Below are 18,888 nucleotides of genomic sequence, written 5' to 3'. Positions count from 1 at the left end.
TTTGCGCTTTCGTTTTTTGCTCCCCTTTTTCCCAGAGCCATAACTTTTGTGGTTTTCGGTCAAAATGGCCATGTGATGGCTTGTTTTTTTTTTGCAGGACAAGTTGTCCTTTAGAACAACACCATTGGTTTTAACATATCGTGTACTGGAAATTGGAAAAAAAAATTCCAAGTGCGGTGAAACTGCAAAAAAAAGTGCAATCCCAATCCCACAGTTTAGTTTTTTTATTTTTAAACCATGTTCACTAAATGCTAAAACTGACCTGCTATTATGATTCTCCAGCTCATTATGAGTTCAGTTCATAGACACCAAACATGTCTATGTTCTTTTTAATTTAAGTGGTTAAAAAAAAATGGCGTCATTTTCCGAGACCTGTAGCATCTCCTCCATTTTTCGTGATTTGGGGCTGGGTGAGGGCTTATTGTTTGCATGCCAAGCTGACATTTTGATTGATACAGTTTTGGTGTAGATACTATCTTTTGCCCCTTATTGCATTTCATTGCAAAATATTGGCGACTGAAAAAAAAACAAAACGTAATTCTGGCGATTTTTTTTTTTTTTTTTTTTTTTTTTTTTTTTTATTTATTTTTTTTTTTTTTTTTTTTCCCCTCTCTCCATCCTCCCTTGTTACGCCGTTTAGCGATCAGGTTACCGTATATACTCGAGTATATGCTGAGACCCCTAACTTTGCCACAAAAAACTGAGAAAACTTAATGACTCGAGTATAAGCCTAGGGTGGAAAATGCAGCAGCTACCGGTAAATTTCAAAAATAAAAATAGATACCAATAAAAGTAAAATTAATTGAGACATCAGTAGTTTAAGTGTTTTTGAATATCCATATTGAATAAGGAGCCCCATATAATGCTCCATACAGTTTATGATGGGCCCCATAAGATGCTCCATATTAAAATATGCCCCCCATATAATGCTGCACAAATGCTGATTATGGCCCCATATAATGTTTCACATGGCCCCATAGAGATATTTGCCCCATATAATGCTGCACAAGGCCCCATAATATGCTCCATATAGATAGATATTTGCCCCATATAATGCTGCACAAATGCTGATTATGGCCCCATAAGATGCTCCATAGAGATATTTGTCCCATAAAATGCTGCACATGGCCCCATACAGATATTTGCCCCCATATAATGCTGCACATGGCCCCATAAGATGCTCCATACAGATATTTTACCATATAATGCTGCACATGGCCCCATAAGATGCTCCATACAGACATTTGCCCCATATGCTGTTGCTGCGATAAAAAAAAAATGACATACTCACCTCTGAGGCCCCCGGCACTTGCTATATTCACCGGTCCGCGTTCCACAGACTGCCGCCGCTATGTCTTCCCTGTCCTCTGCACTGACGTTCAGGCAGAGGGCAGCGCGCACACAAATCGCATCATCGCGCCCTCTGACCTGAGCGTCACTGCACAGGACGGGGAAGATACAGCGGCGGCCGTCGGTGGAACGGGGAACAGGTGAATATCATGCACTGCGTTATACTCACCTGCTTCGGGCGCGGTGCAGTCCCTGGTTCTCCAGCGCCGGCAGCTTCTTCCTGTAGTGAGCGGTCACATGGTACCGCTCATTACAGTAATGAATATGCGGCTCTACCCCTATGGGAGTGGAGTCGGGTCCATATTCATTACTGTAATGAGCGTTACCATGTGGCCGCTCACTACAGGAAGAAGCTGCCAGCACCTGGAGAACCAGGGACGTGCAGGGACCGCGCCAGAAGCAGGTGAGTATTATTAGGGTATGTGTCCACGTTCAGGAAACGCTGCGTTTTTGACGCTGCGTTTTTCCGCAGCGTCAAAAACGCAGCGTCCAGATGTTACAGCATAGTGGAGGGGATTTCATGAAATCCCGACTCCACTATGCGTTAAACGCATGCGCGGTGCGTTTTTTCAAAACGCAGCATGTTGCTACAATGAGCAAAACACGCAGGCACACCGCAGGTGACCTGCCAGTGACCTCAGGTGCAGTTTTGGTCAGGATTTTACTTGCATAAAATCCTGACCAAAGCCTGAAGCAAGCCTGAACGTGGACACATGCCCTTAGACAGCTGCTGCTCCCCCTCCACTGCCGACCCCTGGGTATGACTCGAGTATATAGCCGAAAGGGGCAATTTCAGCCTAAAAAAATGGTCAGAAATTCTCGGCTTATACTTGAGTATATACGTTTTTTTTTTTTATATTGACAGACCTGGCGATTCTGAACGTGGCAATATCAAATACAGTATGTGTATATTGAATTTATTTTTTGTTTTATTTTGAATGGGGTGAAAGGGGGGTAATTGAACTTTTTTTAAATATATTTTAAAAACCTTTTTTTTCTTTACTTTTTGCATGCTTCAATCGTCTTCATGGGAGATTAGAAGCTGCACTTGTCCAATCAGCTCTGCTACATCCAGGCAATGATCAGATCGCATGTATGTAGCATAAATGCTCACTTGCTATGAGCGCCGACTACCGGGCGGCACTCATATCAATCCGGCTATGACATGACAACCATAGAGGTCTGCTGGAGGTGTCTGTTTGTTATGTCAACCCATCGGTGACCTGTGATCACGTGACTGTGTCACCGATGGGCGGGATTTGCGGCTCGCTTGCTGGAAGCGCAAGTTAAATGCTGCTGTCGGAGATTGACAGTGGCATTTAACGGGTTAACAGCCGTGGGTGGATAGCGATTCCAGTGCCGGAGCCCACATCAAAGGGTAAGAGTCCGACACGGGCATATAATTGCGCCCAACGTTGGAACGGAGTTAATATGTAGTTTCCTCTTTTTAAAGGGACCAAAAGTAATTGGACAATTATTTCAAAAGCTCTTTAATAGGCTGCATGGGCTATTCCCTCATAAGTCCATCATCAATTAATTAGATAAAGGGTCTGGAGCTAATTCCAGATGTGGCATTTGCATTTGGAAGCTGTTGCTGTGAACCCACAACATGCAGTCAAAGGAGCTGTCAATGGAAAAGAAACAGACAATCCATTAGGCTGAAAAAAAGGAGGAAATCCATCAGAGATGGCATAAATGTTAGGAGTGGCCAAATTAACAGTTTACTACATTCTGCAAAAAAAAATCCCTTCTGTGAAGTAAAGAATACTCTCCAGGAAGTAGGTATTTCAGTATCTACATCTGCCATAAAGAGAAGATTTCATAAGAGCTTTAAAAATAGGACAGATTAGACTTTGCCAAAAAACATCTAAAGAAGCCAGCCCAGTTCTGGAAAAGCATTCTTTGGACAGATGAAACTAAGTTTAGCCTGTTCCACAATGAGAAGACCGTATGGAGATGGCTTAGAATGGCTCATGCTCCAAAGCCCAGCACATCCTCTGTAAAACATGGAGGAGGCAGTGTGATGGCATGGGCATGCATGACTTCCAATGGCACTGGGTCTCTAGTTTTTATTGATGACGTGCCTGAGGACAGCAGCAGCTGGATGAATTCTGGAGTGTAAAGGGCGTTACTTTGTCAGGTTCAACCAAATGAAGCAAGAATGATTGGGCAGTGCTTCACAGTACAGATGGATCATGACCCAAAACATACTGCGAAAGCAGCCCAGGAGTTGTTTAAGGTGAAGAAGAGGAATGTACTGCAATGGCTGAGTAAGTCGCCAGATCCTCATCCCCATCAATTATGCATTTCACATGCTTAACATCAAACTGAAGACAGAAAGATCCACAAATGAGCAACAACTGAAGTCAGCAGCAGTAAAGGCTGGCAAAGCATCACAAAGGAGGAAACCCTGCGTTTAGTGACATCAATGGCTCCCAAACTTCAGGCAGTTATTGCCTACAAAGGATTCTCCACAAAGTAGTAAAAATGAACATTTTATTTATGATAATGTTAATTTGTCCAATTACTTTTTAAGCCCCTGAAACGAGGAGGCGTTATAGAAAAATGGTTGCCATTCCTAAACGTTTCACAAGATGTTTTTTTTTCAACTCCTTTAATTAAATCTGAAAGTCTACACTTCAATTGGATCTCAGTTGTTTTGTTTTAAATCCAAAACAGTGGCCTGCGGAGCTGAAATCACAACTATTCAGTCTCTGTCCAAATATTTCTGGATCGAACTGTATCTGTAGATAATATATTTTATATCCACAAGTCTATGGTATTCTGCTGGCTACAGGAGATCCTGTTTTCTTCCATGTAAGTTAATAAATTTTATTTTATATAGCATTAACCTATTCCGCTGCCCTTTACAATTAAAGTAAGTGATGTTGAACAGTTTCCCTTCATTTTCAAAAATATAATTTGTTCTACTTTCTTTGTTTCAGCCAGCATGGATCCCTATATAGACGATGATATCTTTATCCTGACTCTCGAGAAAGGAGATCATACAAGAAAAAGAGAAGCAAGTGCCTCTTCAGGGGAGGCCTCACACTTTGCCCTCGTCACAGCATATGAAGACATCAAGAAGCGCCTCAAAGACACTGAACGTGAAAATGGCACCCTAAAGAAAAGATTAAGACACCTGGAGAATAAGGTACATATAGTTTAATGGGAAGTTGGGGCTACTATTTCATTTTCTACATAAACTACTTTCACATGCCCCTCTTCACCCTCTGGGTGAGGTCCTTATATTTTGTGCAATCCCTTGTGATATCAATCCCATTGGATGAAAGTAGAAACATTTTTCAGGATTTTCTTTTAATGGGACTTAATCTATAGATAATACGAGCGGTATATGTACTTATCAATGCAGCCTTTCTGCTATGGATTAGCTATCACTGAGTCTTGTGGTGCCTGTTATAGACCCTGAAGCAAGTGAATTGTGACTCTAAAGAATGTCAGACATCCAGTTAAGGCTTGTTTGCAATGTGCATATCCAAAATGTAGGAATGAAGTGGTCTTTATGCATACATAGTGGACGTATGTCTTGAACAGTGGTTTTCCCACTTTGTGTTGTGGACATACTGTATATTCCTGTCTCAGCTGTTCCACCTGACTCCTGATTTCTTTAAAGAATAAAAATTATGTATTTGAATTGTAGCATGTATGCGTTATGCTGAAGAATAATGTAAAAAATTGTTGCCTGTAACCTAACTATTTGAGACCTTGACCCATGGCACCTTGTTGTATGAGCGATCTGTAGGAAGATCGATCTGGTGCAAGCCTAGGTAGATCCACCAGGGTCTTCTCCGCCGTTAACTTGTATCAAGCCATCGGGTGGCTGGTCTTCCTCTTTGCTTTGTGTCTTCTATTCTTCTGACCATTATGTTCTTGTTCAGTGATTGCTCTCTTGTGCTTAAGGGGACTGGTGGCTATTGTGGTTCAGGGTTGAAGCCACAAGGGACCTGCATCTATAACTGGTCATCTTAGTTTCATCATTCACGGTTGGCTTTTCAAAGTATGTTATCTTTGAATTCTGCAGCTTTTCAGAGGGAAAAATGCATGGCTGCATAAAAGGAACCAGTCTCTGATTAATGCTGCAAGATTCAGGCAGCTTGAATAGGCAAAAAGGCTCGCTTTTTAAAGGTGCTTTCAGGAAAGTTGTGTTCCTTGGTACCATTATATATTAAAAAAAATAGAAGCGCTGCCCTAATTGCCCCCCCAAAGTCTTTCTTTGCGTTTCCAATGCTGCTCTTGATGTCTGACCGCAGTGGGGAGACAAGTTGCCCGTACTGCAACTCAGTGAGGTCAGGGGTCCTGAGCAGCTCATGTCATCTACACTGGAGCTCGTTGGTTGGCTGCAGCGCTGTTGATGGGACGTCAGTGCTGGGGACAACAGACACCAGGAGCAGCGGCGGCGACCATGTGCTGGACCTAGATAGGATGAGTAAAGCAGCTCAGTTTATTGTATTAAAAAAAAAACAACAACAAACTGCGCCTGGGGACAAACCTTTCCTGAAACTAGAAAACCCCTGTAAGTAGTTTTAAAAATCGTACTAATTTGTAATCGTTTCTTGCAGCTTGCATATATAACAATACCTCAAGCTGCTCAATTTTGTTCAGTTTCCATTTCTACTGCCAGCTCCCTCCTCCCCTCAACATTGCTTAGGTCTTTTTTTCAACCTATGTAACTATACCCATCAAGTTGAACCTCTCTCCACCACTTACATATTCTTGATCACTGAATTAACTATAACCCACTATGCCATTTTTTTCTGAGGAAAGCATCCAGCCCTTTTTTAAACGCTGTTACTGCTGTAACTGTAAAGAACCCTTTCCTATTTTGCTGCCAGAATCACCTTTCTTCTGCCCATAATGAGTGCTCCCTGGACCTTTTGTACTGACTACACATGCATTTAATACATATAAATGAGATCTCCTTGAAGACGTTTATTTTTCTGAGCTAAATAAACCCAACTTTTCCAACCTCTCATATTAGAAGACTTCCATCCCTTGTAATAATCTAGTTTCCGCCTTTGAACTGACTCTAACCTGAATATCCTTTTTAAAATGTGGAGCCCAAAACTGGATCCCATATTCTATATGATTTTTAGAGGGGCAACAAAACATTGGTGTCCCAGTATTTTATCTCTTTTTATACACCCTAAAATCTTGTTTGCTTTTGCAGCTGCTGCCTGACATTGAGTACTGCTGCTCAGCTGACTTGTAACCAGAATACCCAAGTCCTTGTCCTGTTCGGTAGTCTCGCTTATACTTCCATTTAAACTGAAACATTGAAGCACCACTCCAATGTTTTTTCATTTTTGTATTTTTTTTTAATGTTTGTTTTGAGTCTCAGGGTTGTTTTCTAATGTATTATTATTGCTATCATTTTTGTAATTATTTAGCTTTGTGCAGAACCAAGCATGGGGGAAAGTGACAAAGTGAACAAAGCTTTCAGTGCTTTCCGTGAGATTTCTATTGAGCGAGACAATCTAAAAAAGAAACTCAGCGCTATGGTAAGTGTTCTCATCTACTACCTTGTGATGTTGGCTTCACCTTGTACATATGGGCTTTTTATGTATGCATACACTTTGGTTTCATGGATTTATTGGTTAGTGTGTGTTTTCGTTAATGTAGGAGAAAGAGAAAATGGAATTTACAACTAATTTCAATGAGCAGTTACAGTCAAAAGAAGTGGAGCTGCTGCAAGCAAAATCTGAGCTGGAGACACATCAGGGTAAGCTGCATTACACTGCTGAATGTGTGGGGGCGCTGCAGCTTCCAGCATCCAGGGCTGTGGAGTCGGTGTCCATTTTGGGGAGTTGGAGTCTGTATAAAATGGACAGACTCCAATTCCTAAAATATAAAATTGGGTACAGTAGTACAATGCAGGATGTGCTGTAAATGTTTTTCATAATAATTTGGGAAAGTTATGAAATGTCCTGTAAATATCCTTCTTGATGTAAGGATCTGGGCTTTTAGTTGAGATGAATCTGTGCTGCACTTTATGCATATGATCAGTACTGAGGCAGTGCTGTGGAGATGAATCTGTGCTGCACTTTATGCATATGATCAGTAGTGACCAGTGCTGTGGGGTTGGAGTCAGGGAAATTGAGGAGTCCGAGTCGATAGTTTGGCTTGCCAACTTCACATCCTTGCCAGCATCTACAATAAAGGTGGACTTTCTCAAAATGAATTGGACAGCAAAATAGGCGCATAAATAGGTTTTACAAGATCTTAAAACATTTACTTAGAGGAAGCTATTGTAAAATCACTCGCCACTCCAGTGCTCACACACCGGCTTTGTGTACTTGGCTGCAATGACAATGTCTGGTCTATTCAGGTGACTGCTAAATCCAGGTAGTCAAAGACCTACGAGGAGCACTGGGGTGGCAGGCGATTTAACATCTGAGTATAGTTTCTTTAGTTAATTTATACTATTGCTTCCCTGTGGCTAAATTTTATAGGATCTTGGAAAGACCTTGAAAATGCACCTTTTTATAGGGGAAATACTTACACTTAAAGCACCATGCCAGTGTTTCGTTTTTTTGTTTTTTTTTTCTTTTCCAACCCTGGAGTGGTGCTTTAAATGCAAGCCCCTGTTCTTATACTCAACTTCCTGCAGCTTCACCTTCTATCGACACCGCAGCATCTAGTCCCGAAGGCCAGAGGGGGATGATGGGCGGCTGAGTCGGGGAGAAAACAACTTACCTCCCTGACTCAATAGAGGTATGGCGGGAAATTTATAAAAGTCATTACTACAGCTTTCCTAGGGATAATAAACATAAGAGCCACCTTCACAGTATGCAGCCTTAGTGCTGCTGAAGGTGGCTTTTTTTACTTGAATAGGCCCTGGGGGTGACAGGTTCCCTTTAAAGCACCACTCCAGCGGTGCAATAAAAAAAAAATCCTGGAGTGATGCTTTTTAAAGCATTTTATATACGTGCTGCCTGAAAATTAGAAATTTCCAAACTAGTTTTGCTTTACATATGAGGATATTTGTGTTAGAACTACATTCAGATGCCTCTACTTTCCCTTTTGCCACCACTTCTTCCTATTCCCATCCCTCATCCTCCTTTTTCCTTTACTCTTTCTCTTCTATGTCATTTAGACACAAGATAAATATGAATAAAAATGGTTGTAACGAGACTCCACAACAAAATAAAAACACTTTAGAAACATCTGTCTATAGGAATGTATTTTCAAGGTGTGATGGGATTTGTGGGCAATGTTAAAAGTATACGTATTTTATAACTCTGTAGACTAATTTGGAATGCTCAGGGGGAGCAGGGGGCTTCTTAAGGCCTAGAGTGACCGGCCCTAATCTTAATTATCCATGCAGCCACTGACGAGATGTTTTTGGTAATAGATGAAAGGCTGTAAGTTATACTGTAAGCTCTTCAGCCAGGAGGAAAACAACTGTATTATTTGGCTGCTTTTACAACCTGTGTGCCAGACTGCAGAAGGAGTCAAGTGATCCCATCAGTAACCTTAATGTTTTGCCAGTGTTTATCTATCTATATCCGTGATAGATCACAATAAATCTGTTCTTCCTGTAATGGATCCTCAGTATTGTTGATCCGTGATGGCGTAAATGGAGGCTCAGCTACCACAGAAACGTATAGTGCGGTGAAATGTTTGCCCCATTACTGCTATTCTTGTACCTTGGTGACCCCGCAGTGCCGTGGCCTTGTGCATCCTTGTGGTGCAGGCTCTTTACTACTAGGCCGCTTATATAGCCTGGGAGGGTAGAACCGGAGAGTTATGGGCAGTACAGTAATTTTCCTAATAAAAGATGTCGCTGCTCAGTACAATGGCTCCTTCTGGATGAATTAACATTTTTCTTTCTGCAGTGATGAAAAGCTTAAGCACCAGTATTACTGACTGGGAAATTGAAAAGCTGAACAGTGAGCTGAAAATCCGGTCACTGGAGCAAGAAGTGAAATTGCTTCAGGAAGAATGTGGACGTCTCGGAGCGGAACTTGAAAGGACAAAGGTAATTGTCCGTACTGAAAACCGTGCAGTGAAAGCTTCACAACCGTCATTGCTCCAGGTAGCTGCTCCGTGCAGAGTAATCGCACACTTCTGTCTTCCTGCAGCTGCCACTAATTGGGGTTTACTTCACACTGTGTTAGAATCGCGCTCAGTATATAACCCCCGTATCCAGTATGTGCCCCCTGGTGGGAGTTTTACTGTTTAAAGGGACACTCCATTTTTATACAAGTTCAGCTAAATGGCTTCTGTATACACGAATAGTCAATGTTATACTTCAACTCTTTGCAATAATTGTTGCTGCCAAGGCTCCATCACATAGCATACACATAGTTAAATTGGGAAGTATAAGTGCATGTAAATCATTACATAATGCCTATTGAAATGGATCTATGGCAGAAAGACCTCCTGATTGAGGGGCACACTTAACTGGGAGCCATTTATATTGTTATTCTCGACATGTGTCTTCAGGAGCACACCGCTTCCCAGCCACCGGTCTTGCTCGTTAATGGGGGATGGATTCTCCTCCTTGGGTTACAGGTCTGATTGAGCTGCAGAGCTGAATGTGCTACTGTGACGGACAGGGGGCTTCTTCTAAAGTCTCCACTATTTATATATTGGGACTCCATCCCATAACCGTACTTTTGGTCACAGTCATGTCCGTGACAAAAACACTGCTCTCAGACCAATGTTGTTCTTAGGGCAGTGCAGATGAGACTTGCCCATTGAAGTCTATAGGTGTGAAAAAAATGGGATGCCATCTAATATTTATGGCTACATTGGAATTCTGTAACGTAGGAAACAAAATGATCTTGTAAATGATTAATAGCTGCTATACTGTTTAAAAAACAGATTGCTCACAGATGAAGAGTGAGGAAAAAAAATAAGCTGCTGTGAACCTACGCTTGGACACAGAAGTGTTTTTGAAGCAGCTCATAGAGGGAAGGGAGCAGAGATTAGGATGCCTGCTATGGTTATGCAGCCTGACAGGTGGGGCCCACAGGCTTGTGATGTTGCAGACCTGATAGCAGCAGCTGACAGGGATGTAAACGTCCGGATAACTGCTCTGTAGAAATAAATGGGCTGGAGAGAGGTTGGATAATTAGGAATTAACTCGGCCTGGAATTTAGCTACCTCCATACTCAGCCAGGGTCTTAGTCCATGTCTTTGTCAGCAAGCTGTAAACTACGTAAGATAAAAGCTCTCATAGCTGGAACACGACAGAAGAAAGAAAAAAGCAATTGCAAACTTGCTTTCTTGCTAAGTAACAATCCCAATATTTCATGATATGAGAATAACCCTTTAAAAGGGGTTTTCCAGGATTAGAAAGAAATAAAGAAAATCATTATAAATTAATTCCTAACTGCCTGTAATTGGCAAATCGCACTTATTTTGTCTAGGGAGGTAAACATTCTAGTAGATAAAAATGGCAGTCGCCTTGTTACACTGACACAAAGCTGTCCTAGAAGGTTATTAGGACCAGAACCTGAAAACAGTCTTCTCTGATACAGGAGCTGGTAATCCCATGAGATAGAGCTTGTTTGGTTTTTATTTATTTTTTTAGGCTATCAACAGTAAACGCTAAAGCAAAGTTGACATTTTCCACAGTTTTCCTTTGTACAGTCATGGCCAAAAGTTTTGAGAATGACACCAAAATTATATTTTCACATGATCTGCTGCCCTCTGGTTTTTATTAGTGCTTGTCTGATGTTTATATCACATAGAGAAATATAATTGCAATCATATTATGAGTACCAATAGGTTATATTGATAGTTAGAATGAGTTAATGCAGTGTCGATATTTGCAGTGTTGACTAGTGTTGAGCGATACCGTCCGATACTTGAAAGTATCGGCCGATACCGGCAAAGTATCGGATCTAATCCGATACCGATACCCGATACCAATACAAGTCAAGGGCACTCAAGTATCGGACGGTATTCCTGATGGTTCCCAGGGTCTGAAGGAGAGGAAACTCTCCTTCAGGCCCTGGGATCCATATTAATGTGTAAAATAAAGAATTAAAATAAAAAATATTGCTATACTCACCTCTCCGACGCAGCCTGGACCTCACTGAGGGAACCGGCAGCGTTGTTTGCTTAAAATGCGCGCTTTTACTTCCTTCCGTGACGTCACGGCTTGTGATTGGTTGCGTGCCGCCCATGTGGCCGCGACGCGACCAATCACAGCAAGCCGTGACGTAATTTTCAGGTCCTCAATGCCTAATTCTAGGCATTCATGATTTTAAAATTACGTTCCGGCTTGTGATTGGTCGCGTCGCGGTCACATGGGCGACGCGACCAATCACAAGCCGTGACGTTACGGGAGGCAGGAGACGCGCGCATTTTTAAAATTACGTCACGGCTTGTGATTGGTTGCGTGCCGCCCATGTGACCGCGACGCGACCAATCACAGCAAGCCGTGACGTAATTTCAGGTCCTGATGCCTATTTCTGCATTCAGGACCTGAAATTACGTCACGGCTTGCTGTGATTGGTCGCGTCGCAGTCACATGGGCGGCACGCAACCAATCACAAGCCGTGACGTCACGGAAGGAAGTAAAAGCGCGCATTTTAAGCAAACAACGCTGCCGGTTCCCTCGGTGAGGTCCAGGCTGCGTCGGAGAGGTGAGTATAGCAATATTTTTTATTTTAATTCTTTATTTTACACATTAATGTTGTTTCGATACCGATACCCGATACCACAAAAGTATCGGATCTCGGTATCGGAATTCCGATACCCGCAAGTATCGGCCGATACCCGATACTTGCGGTATCGGAATGCTCAACACTAGTGTTGACCCTTCTTCTTCAAGACCTCTGCAATTCTCCCTGGCATGCTCTCAATCAACTTCTGGACCAAATCCTGACTGATAGCAGTCCATTCTTGCATAATCAATGCTTGCATTTTGCCAGAATTTGTTGGTTTTTGTTTGTCCACCCGTCTCTTGATGATTGACCACAAGTTCTCAATGGGATTAAGATCTGGGGAGTTTCCAGGCCATGGACCCAAAATCTCTATGTTTTGTTCTATGAGCCATTTAGTTATCACCTTTGCTTTATGGCAAGGTGCTCTATCATGCTGGAAAAGGCATTGTTGGGCGCCAAACTGCTCTTGGACGGTTGGGAGAAGTTGCTCTTGGAGGACATTCTGGTTCCATTCTTTATTCATGGCTGTGTTTTTAGGCAAGACTGTGAGTGAGACGATTCCCTTGGCTGAGAAGCAACCCCACACATGAATGGTTTCAGGATGCTTTACAGTTGGCATGAGACAAGACTGGTGGTAGCGCTCACCTCTTCTTCTCCGAATAAGCTGTTTTCCAGATGTCCCAAACAATCGAAAAGGGGATTCATCAGAGAAAATGACTTTGCCCCAGTCCTCAGCAGTCCACTCCCTGTACCTTTTGCAGAATATCAGTCGGTCCCTGATGTTTTTTCTGGAGAGAAGTGGCTTCTTTGCTGCCCTCCTTGAAACCAGGTCTTGCTCAAAGTGTCTCCGCCTCACAGTGCGTGCAGAAGCACTCACACCAGCCTGCTGCCATTCCTGAGCAAGCTCAGCACTGCTGGGAGTCCGATCCCGCCGCTGAAACAGTTTTAAGATACGGTCCTGGCGCTTGCTGGTCTTTCTTGGGCGCCCTGGAGCCTTTTTAACAACAATGGAAGCTCTCTCCTTGAAGTTCTTGATGATGCAATAGATTGTTGACTGAGGTACAATCTTTGTAGCTGCGATACTCTTCCCTGTTAGGCCATTTTTGTGCAGTGCAATGATGGCTGCACGTGTTTCTTTAGAGATAACCATGGTTAACTGAAGAGAAACAATGATACCAAGCACCAGCCTCCTTTTAAAGTGTCCAGTGATGTCATTCTTACTTAATCATGACTGATTGATCGCCAGCCCTGTCCTCATCAACACCCACACCTGTGTTAATGGATCAATCACTAAAACGATGTTAGCTGCTCCTTTTAAGGCAGGACTGCAATGATGTTGAAATGTGTTTTGGGGGTTAAAGTTCATTTTCTGGGCAAATATTTACTTTGCAAGTACAGTAATTGCTGTTAAGCTGATCACTCTGACATTCAGGAGTATATGCAAATTGCCATTAGAAAAAATGAAGCAGTAGACTTTGGAAAAATTAATATTTGTCTCATTCTCAAAATTTTTGTCCATGACTGTACACTGTCAGTTGTCTGATAAACGCTTTAATGTGCTGTGCCCACTAGATGGCAGCAGATTCTTTGACATAAAACATGCTGCTGGCACTGCCACTCTTCTATAAAAGTGCACGTAATGGTCCCAGCTTTAGCCTTATCATACAGCGGCATTGCAGGCTATCTGATGTTAGAGGCAAACATCTCTCTGCCAGCAACATTGGAGATTTGCAAGGGTTGTAAAGCTTCTCAGCAGCACTAGCATGCTCTATAGCAAACCGCTTGCAAGTGCAAGAAAAACAGCCACCGTAGAGGTGGCCGGCAGCCTAGGCAACATGGGGCGCGCTATAACATTACAAATCCCCCTGTTCTTGATAATATAAAGGATTTTGAAAATGATTTGCAATATTGCTTTTGTTTTTACAGTTTTAAAACTTTAGGATCAGTGTAACTTCTTATTCTGTGCACATAAAGGCCTTGGTAGTTGTCAGTGGAGCGGTGTGTGATGGCCGGCTTTACAGTTCCTACACTGTTATTTTATCTTTTTGTGTAATTCCTTTTTCTCCATTGAAGTTCCTGTGTTACAGCGCCATATAAGCGTTATGTATAATGTACCTTCCTATTGTATTGCAGAATGCTGCTGAGGATAGAAGAGCGCCGTGCAAGGAGAATCCTCAAAATAGCAGTGATGACAGGCAAGTGTTTGTTTGTTTTTTGTTTTTTTTTATTCATCCATAATTTGTATCTAAAAAATAAATAAATACATATTAACAGCCTATTTTAACGGTGCCGCTGGGCATTATTCCAGAAGGCACAACATTATTGTGAGGTTTGTATAAACTTTGGCTAGTCTGCTGCACCCATGGGTCTTGCTTCCCCGTCTCTCTTCCTTTTCATCAGGGCAGCAATCTTTTGTGAGGAGGCAGAATGGAAGCCTTAGATGTGTAAGCCATTATTTAATAAGCGCGGCCTGTTCTGATTATTAATCTATTTTAAAGTTTTTGTCCCATAAAGCTCCTTTCTTACCATTGCACATGGCATTGTAATACCATTTAAGCGCTGCAGCCAATCAGCGGCTAACGTGCCAGAGAGCTTGCACCTCCCGCCATCCGAGGTTCATCCGGAGAATAGCCGCTGCTCAGTAGCTCACGTAGCATAACCGTGTCCCTCATATAGGGCTAGGTTCTGTCCCAGTCGTGAACAACCCACTTAAAGTATTTGTTAAATTACTGTTTTGCACAAATGTGCTGCATTACCTCTTACCTTGTAGGAGCGAGGTTGTGTCCGCTCCCTTTAAAAATTAGTTTGGGGGCTATTTCAGATATCGAATATTCACATGGTACCTTTCCTACAACTTGCAAGTTTTAGTCTTGAGATTCCTTCTCATTGGAAGAGAAGTTATTGTTATCTGATATTTTCCATCTTTTACTCAGCCAGGTGAATGGTGAGAAGATTTAACCCTTAAGGTTTTTCCTTTGCACAACACTTTTTTTTTTATTTATTTTTTTTCCTCTTTATGTCCAACAAGAGAGAACAACTTGTGCTTGCGGAGAACATTTAGTTGACATTGCCTCTGCTAATAATCAGACCTGAATCAGCGAGATGTGTCACGTTCGGGTTTGTGGTTGTATGACACACACGTACAGTAGCAGCACGGGGTAAAGGTGTCGGCGGTCCTTTCCTGTTAGTTATTATATGAGTTGCCGTCTATTTCACAGCGCACAGCTACAATAGCAATAATGAAATAACCGCAGTACATTTACCTTGGAAACTGTACTCCATGCCCATGCTATACTGGCTTCTGTCCTGTTCTCCATAAGGAACCTGACATATCCGCAACCTTCTTTTAGGTGATTGATGTAAGTTGTAGCTTTGTAGAGATGATAAAGGCTGAGGTTAGAGGTATACTGCAAGCATACGTGATACAGCGTGTAATGCCTAGTGCAGGCCCTTAGGGGGCAGAGTGGGACCTCCTTCGGAATACATTTGTCATGCACTGCCCCCCAGCCCTGCACTAGGTACAAGATGGTGCATCTGTTTTGCAGTCTATATTTAAAGGTGTAATCAGAAAATGATGCATTTTTAAGTCAAATGTTTTTGTTTTTTCAAAAAACTTTTGCCAACATTGCTTAAAACTCCATATTAAAAAAAAAAAAAAAAAAAAAAGTTGCAAATCTTGCTGTTTTCACGCTAGGGGTGTTTGATTGATAGGTTGATACTACTTGTCCATTTAGCAAGAGATTACAGCAGTGTCTTATCACAGGCAAGATAATAATGACAGAGAACACCTCCTTACACAGCGGATCCCAATAGGTGATGTCACCGCTGACCCTGCTCCCCCTTCCATCACAATGACTTATGCACACGCTCATTAGATGCTTCAATGCACAAGATGGGATCGGAAATAAGTCGATTGCAGCTAATGTGCATGGGAATTTCTTGAAAAGACAAGAAGTTAGAGGCTAAAATTAACCCCCTTGGTCAGTGTGAAAATTACAAGATGTCTAATTTATCTAATGTTTAATGTGAGAGAGGGGAACCATTAACAACAAATGTGTTGTAAACAATAGGTCGTTTGTAGTGATGAGCGAATAGACTCATTACTCGAGATTTCTCGAGCACGCTCGGGTGTCTTCCGATTATTTTTTAGTGCTTGGAGATATAGTTTTTCCTCACCTCAGCTGGATGATTTACAGCTACTACCCAGCTTGATTACATGTGGGGATTCCCTAGCAACCAGGCAACCCCCACATGTACATATGCTGGCTTACAGATGTAAATCATTCAGCTGTGGCACTAAAAACGAAATCTCCGAGCACTAAAAAATACTCGGAGGACCCCGAGCGTGCTAGAGAAATCTTGAGTAACGAGTATATTCGCTCATCACTAGTCATTTGCTGATGAAACATGCCTTTTAAAGTGGCTTGTAGCCAGAATGAATGGAGTAGTGGTCGATTCATTCATTCATTCATTCATTCATTCATTCACTCTTATGGGAATGCCAAAATCCAGCCGATCACTGCAGTTGGCTACTTCTATCGGTCCCATTAAGAATGAATGGAGCAGCAGTTTGCATGATTCCACCACCACTATAATTATACCTAGTTCTCAGGATTGGTAAGGGTCCTGGCAGTAGGACCCCCAGTGATCGGGAACTTATCCCTTGCCGTTGGATAGGGGATAACTTTCAAACTTCAGATTACCTTTTGAAGTTGCACATGTAAATTCTCTGTTGAATGTGACTGTTGTTGCAGAAAGTAAATTTACTGTACCTGCACGGGATGTGGATTCATCCTAAAATCAGGAAGGAAAGCGGTGTCATATCTGAAATGTGTGAAGGAAGCCTCCCTTAGATCTGTAGGAACAGGAGATGCATAGGGGCGTCACTTGTTTGTAGTGTTACAATTCTGGTCTCCCAGTAGTATAATAACGGTGTCTTAGTCCCGTCAGCCTTTTGATCTGTTCTAGACTGTACAGCGAAGCTGATGAGTGAGCTAGAGAAGATAAGTGTCAGCCTTTGTGACCAGTGCAAAGCTACCCATTCAATATCAGTGGGAATAACATAAGATTCAGGACCTCTTCTAAGTAGTAGCCCTTAATTAGAAATGGGGCTTAGGCTGGATTTACACATCGGTGCGTTGTGGTCCGAGTACAGACCCTGATGCACAGAGTGGTCACAGGTCTTTTGACCCAAACTAAAAAGCCTTATATATGTCCATGAGGAGGTTTTAGTTTGTGTCTGTGAATCGGACACCCTGACGTTGACACGTGAATGTGTGAATACGGCTTTAGCTGCAGTTCAGTGCCTAGCTGCATGTTGAACAGGAAAAGCAAATTGAAAGGACCACTAGCCTTAAAGAAGCTCTCCTCCTCCCATCATTTTTATCCCTTTAATATATTAGTTATCATACTACCGTGTATAGCACTGTGTACTTACAATTGCTCATTTTGCATTTTTACCCAGATAATTCTTCTCTTTTCTCTGCCCTGTGTAGAAATAGGAAGTCTCTTGTCCCTTCATTTATCATTTTCTTATTCACCTCCTGAACCAGCTGCTCCTCCTCCCTGCTGCCAGGGGCTTTTGCAGTGACTGATGAGTCATACAGGGAAAATTGACCTCCTGTTACTACATAGAGCTTAGGATTCTGCTAGTCAGTTTTTAATCACATGATGTCATAGACCTAATGGAAAAGAGAAGAACTAGCTGGTTAGAAGGGCAAAATGAGCAATTGTAAGTGCACAGTGCTAAATATAGTGCAGTCATCATATTATAAAGTGGATGAACCTTTTGATGGGTGTGCTCATTTAAACAAAAATAGGATTAGTTCAGTATTGTGAATTCCCCAATAAGTTCCTTAAGTCAGGATTAAGAATAACTGCTGACCATGTACGCTAGTTTACTGTTCTGGCAACCAGATTGCTCTTTATTTCAGTAGCCTGTCAATAAGCCCTGTAAACATCACCAGAAAATAACTGAAAGACCACTTCACACTTGCCATCCTCTGTTATTGTGCGAGTACTTGGCTGAAGCTTTCATGCATGTACAGATTGCAGCCACAAGGGGGAGAGCTTGAGCTTGCCTTCGGATCGTCTTATTTGTCCTTTAATGTTTCTTCTATTTCTTCAAAGAATTGAAATAAATTGATGCAAACGCTCTAAAAATACATTAGAATTAATGTTCTGAGCTGCAGATTGTGCAGTTTTACTTGCCTTACAGAAACATCTGCTTGCCTCCTTAAACCTCAGAGTGTTCGGCACATAGGTGTAAACTACTTAATTAACAACTCGAGGTCTAAGCAACGCTGGGAATGTTTCACTGTCTGATTTCATATTCTGATTTACTTCTTAAGTAAAAGTATGCCTGCTTTTTTGGCTATTAAGATTAGACTTGAGTTCATCCTAGGCCTCTTTTGTTGGCGACCCCCTCCTAATGGGAACTACAAGTCATAGGCGTCTCTTTAGAGTAGATTGGTGGCAGACAGACTAAAGCCAGACACATTTAAACTGAAGTCAATAAAAAAAAAATAATGAAATGCACTATTAATTAATTACCGTATGTTGTCATAAACCTGTTCCAATGATGGCATTTTTCACTTTTACTTTTTGCCATCAACTTTTCTATAGAAAAAAAAATTGTATACTTACAAATGAGACTTTTTAAAAAGGGAAAACAAACAAAGCAATGCATTAAAGGGCCACTGTCACCCCCCTCCAGCCGTTATAAACTAAAAGAGCCACCTTGTGCAGCAGTAATGCTGCATTCTAACAAGGTGACTCTTTTAGTTTTTGATTCAGTTAATCCCTCAATAAAGCGTTTTAAAGTTTGCCACAAATACCTGACTTTGTACCAGGAGGTGGTCCGAATCGTCCTCTATGAATCTCCCAACTGCCGTCACTC

The 18,888-nt window shown here is 42.0% G+C and overlaps 1 protein-coding gene across 7 annotated transcripts in view; it reads left to right on the top strand.

Annotated features, from left to right (window-relative positions):
- Window positions 1-18,888, top strand: part of AZI2 (5-azacytidine induced 2) — a 44,059-nt gene that overhangs the window by 18,318 nt on the left and 6,853 nt on the right. For 4 of the 7 annotated variants that reach the window (XM_077268955.1, XM_077268952.1, XM_077268959.1 and 1 more), the window contains 5 exons: window positions 4,296-4,504; window positions 6,759-6,869; window positions 6,991-7,090; window positions 9,207-9,349; window positions 14,124-14,185. In XM_077268955.1, the coding sequence (XP_077125070.1) occupies window positions 4,301-4,504; window positions 6,759-6,869; window positions 6,991-7,090; window positions 9,207-9,349; window positions 14,124-14,185 (620 nt within the window). In that variant the 5' untranslated portion in view covers window positions 4,296-4,300. Of the gene's footprint in view, window positions 1-4,295; window positions 4,505-6,758; window positions 6,870-6,990; window positions 7,091-9,206; window positions 9,350-14,123; window positions 14,190-18,888 lie in introns of all 7 variants that reach the window. The other 3 variants (XM_077268957.1, XM_077268956.1, XM_077268954.1) reach the window with 2 other exon arrangements.

The sequence above is a fragment of the Ranitomeya variabilis genome, chromosome 6, assembly GCF_051348905.1.
Source record: "Ranitomeya variabilis isolate aRanVar5 chromosome 6, aRanVar5.hap1, whole genome shotgun sequence".
NCBI lineage: Eukaryota > Metazoa > Chordata > Amphibia > Anura > Dendrobatidae > Ranitomeya > Ranitomeya variabilis.
This window is presented reverse-complemented; position numbering and strand designations above follow the sequence as displayed.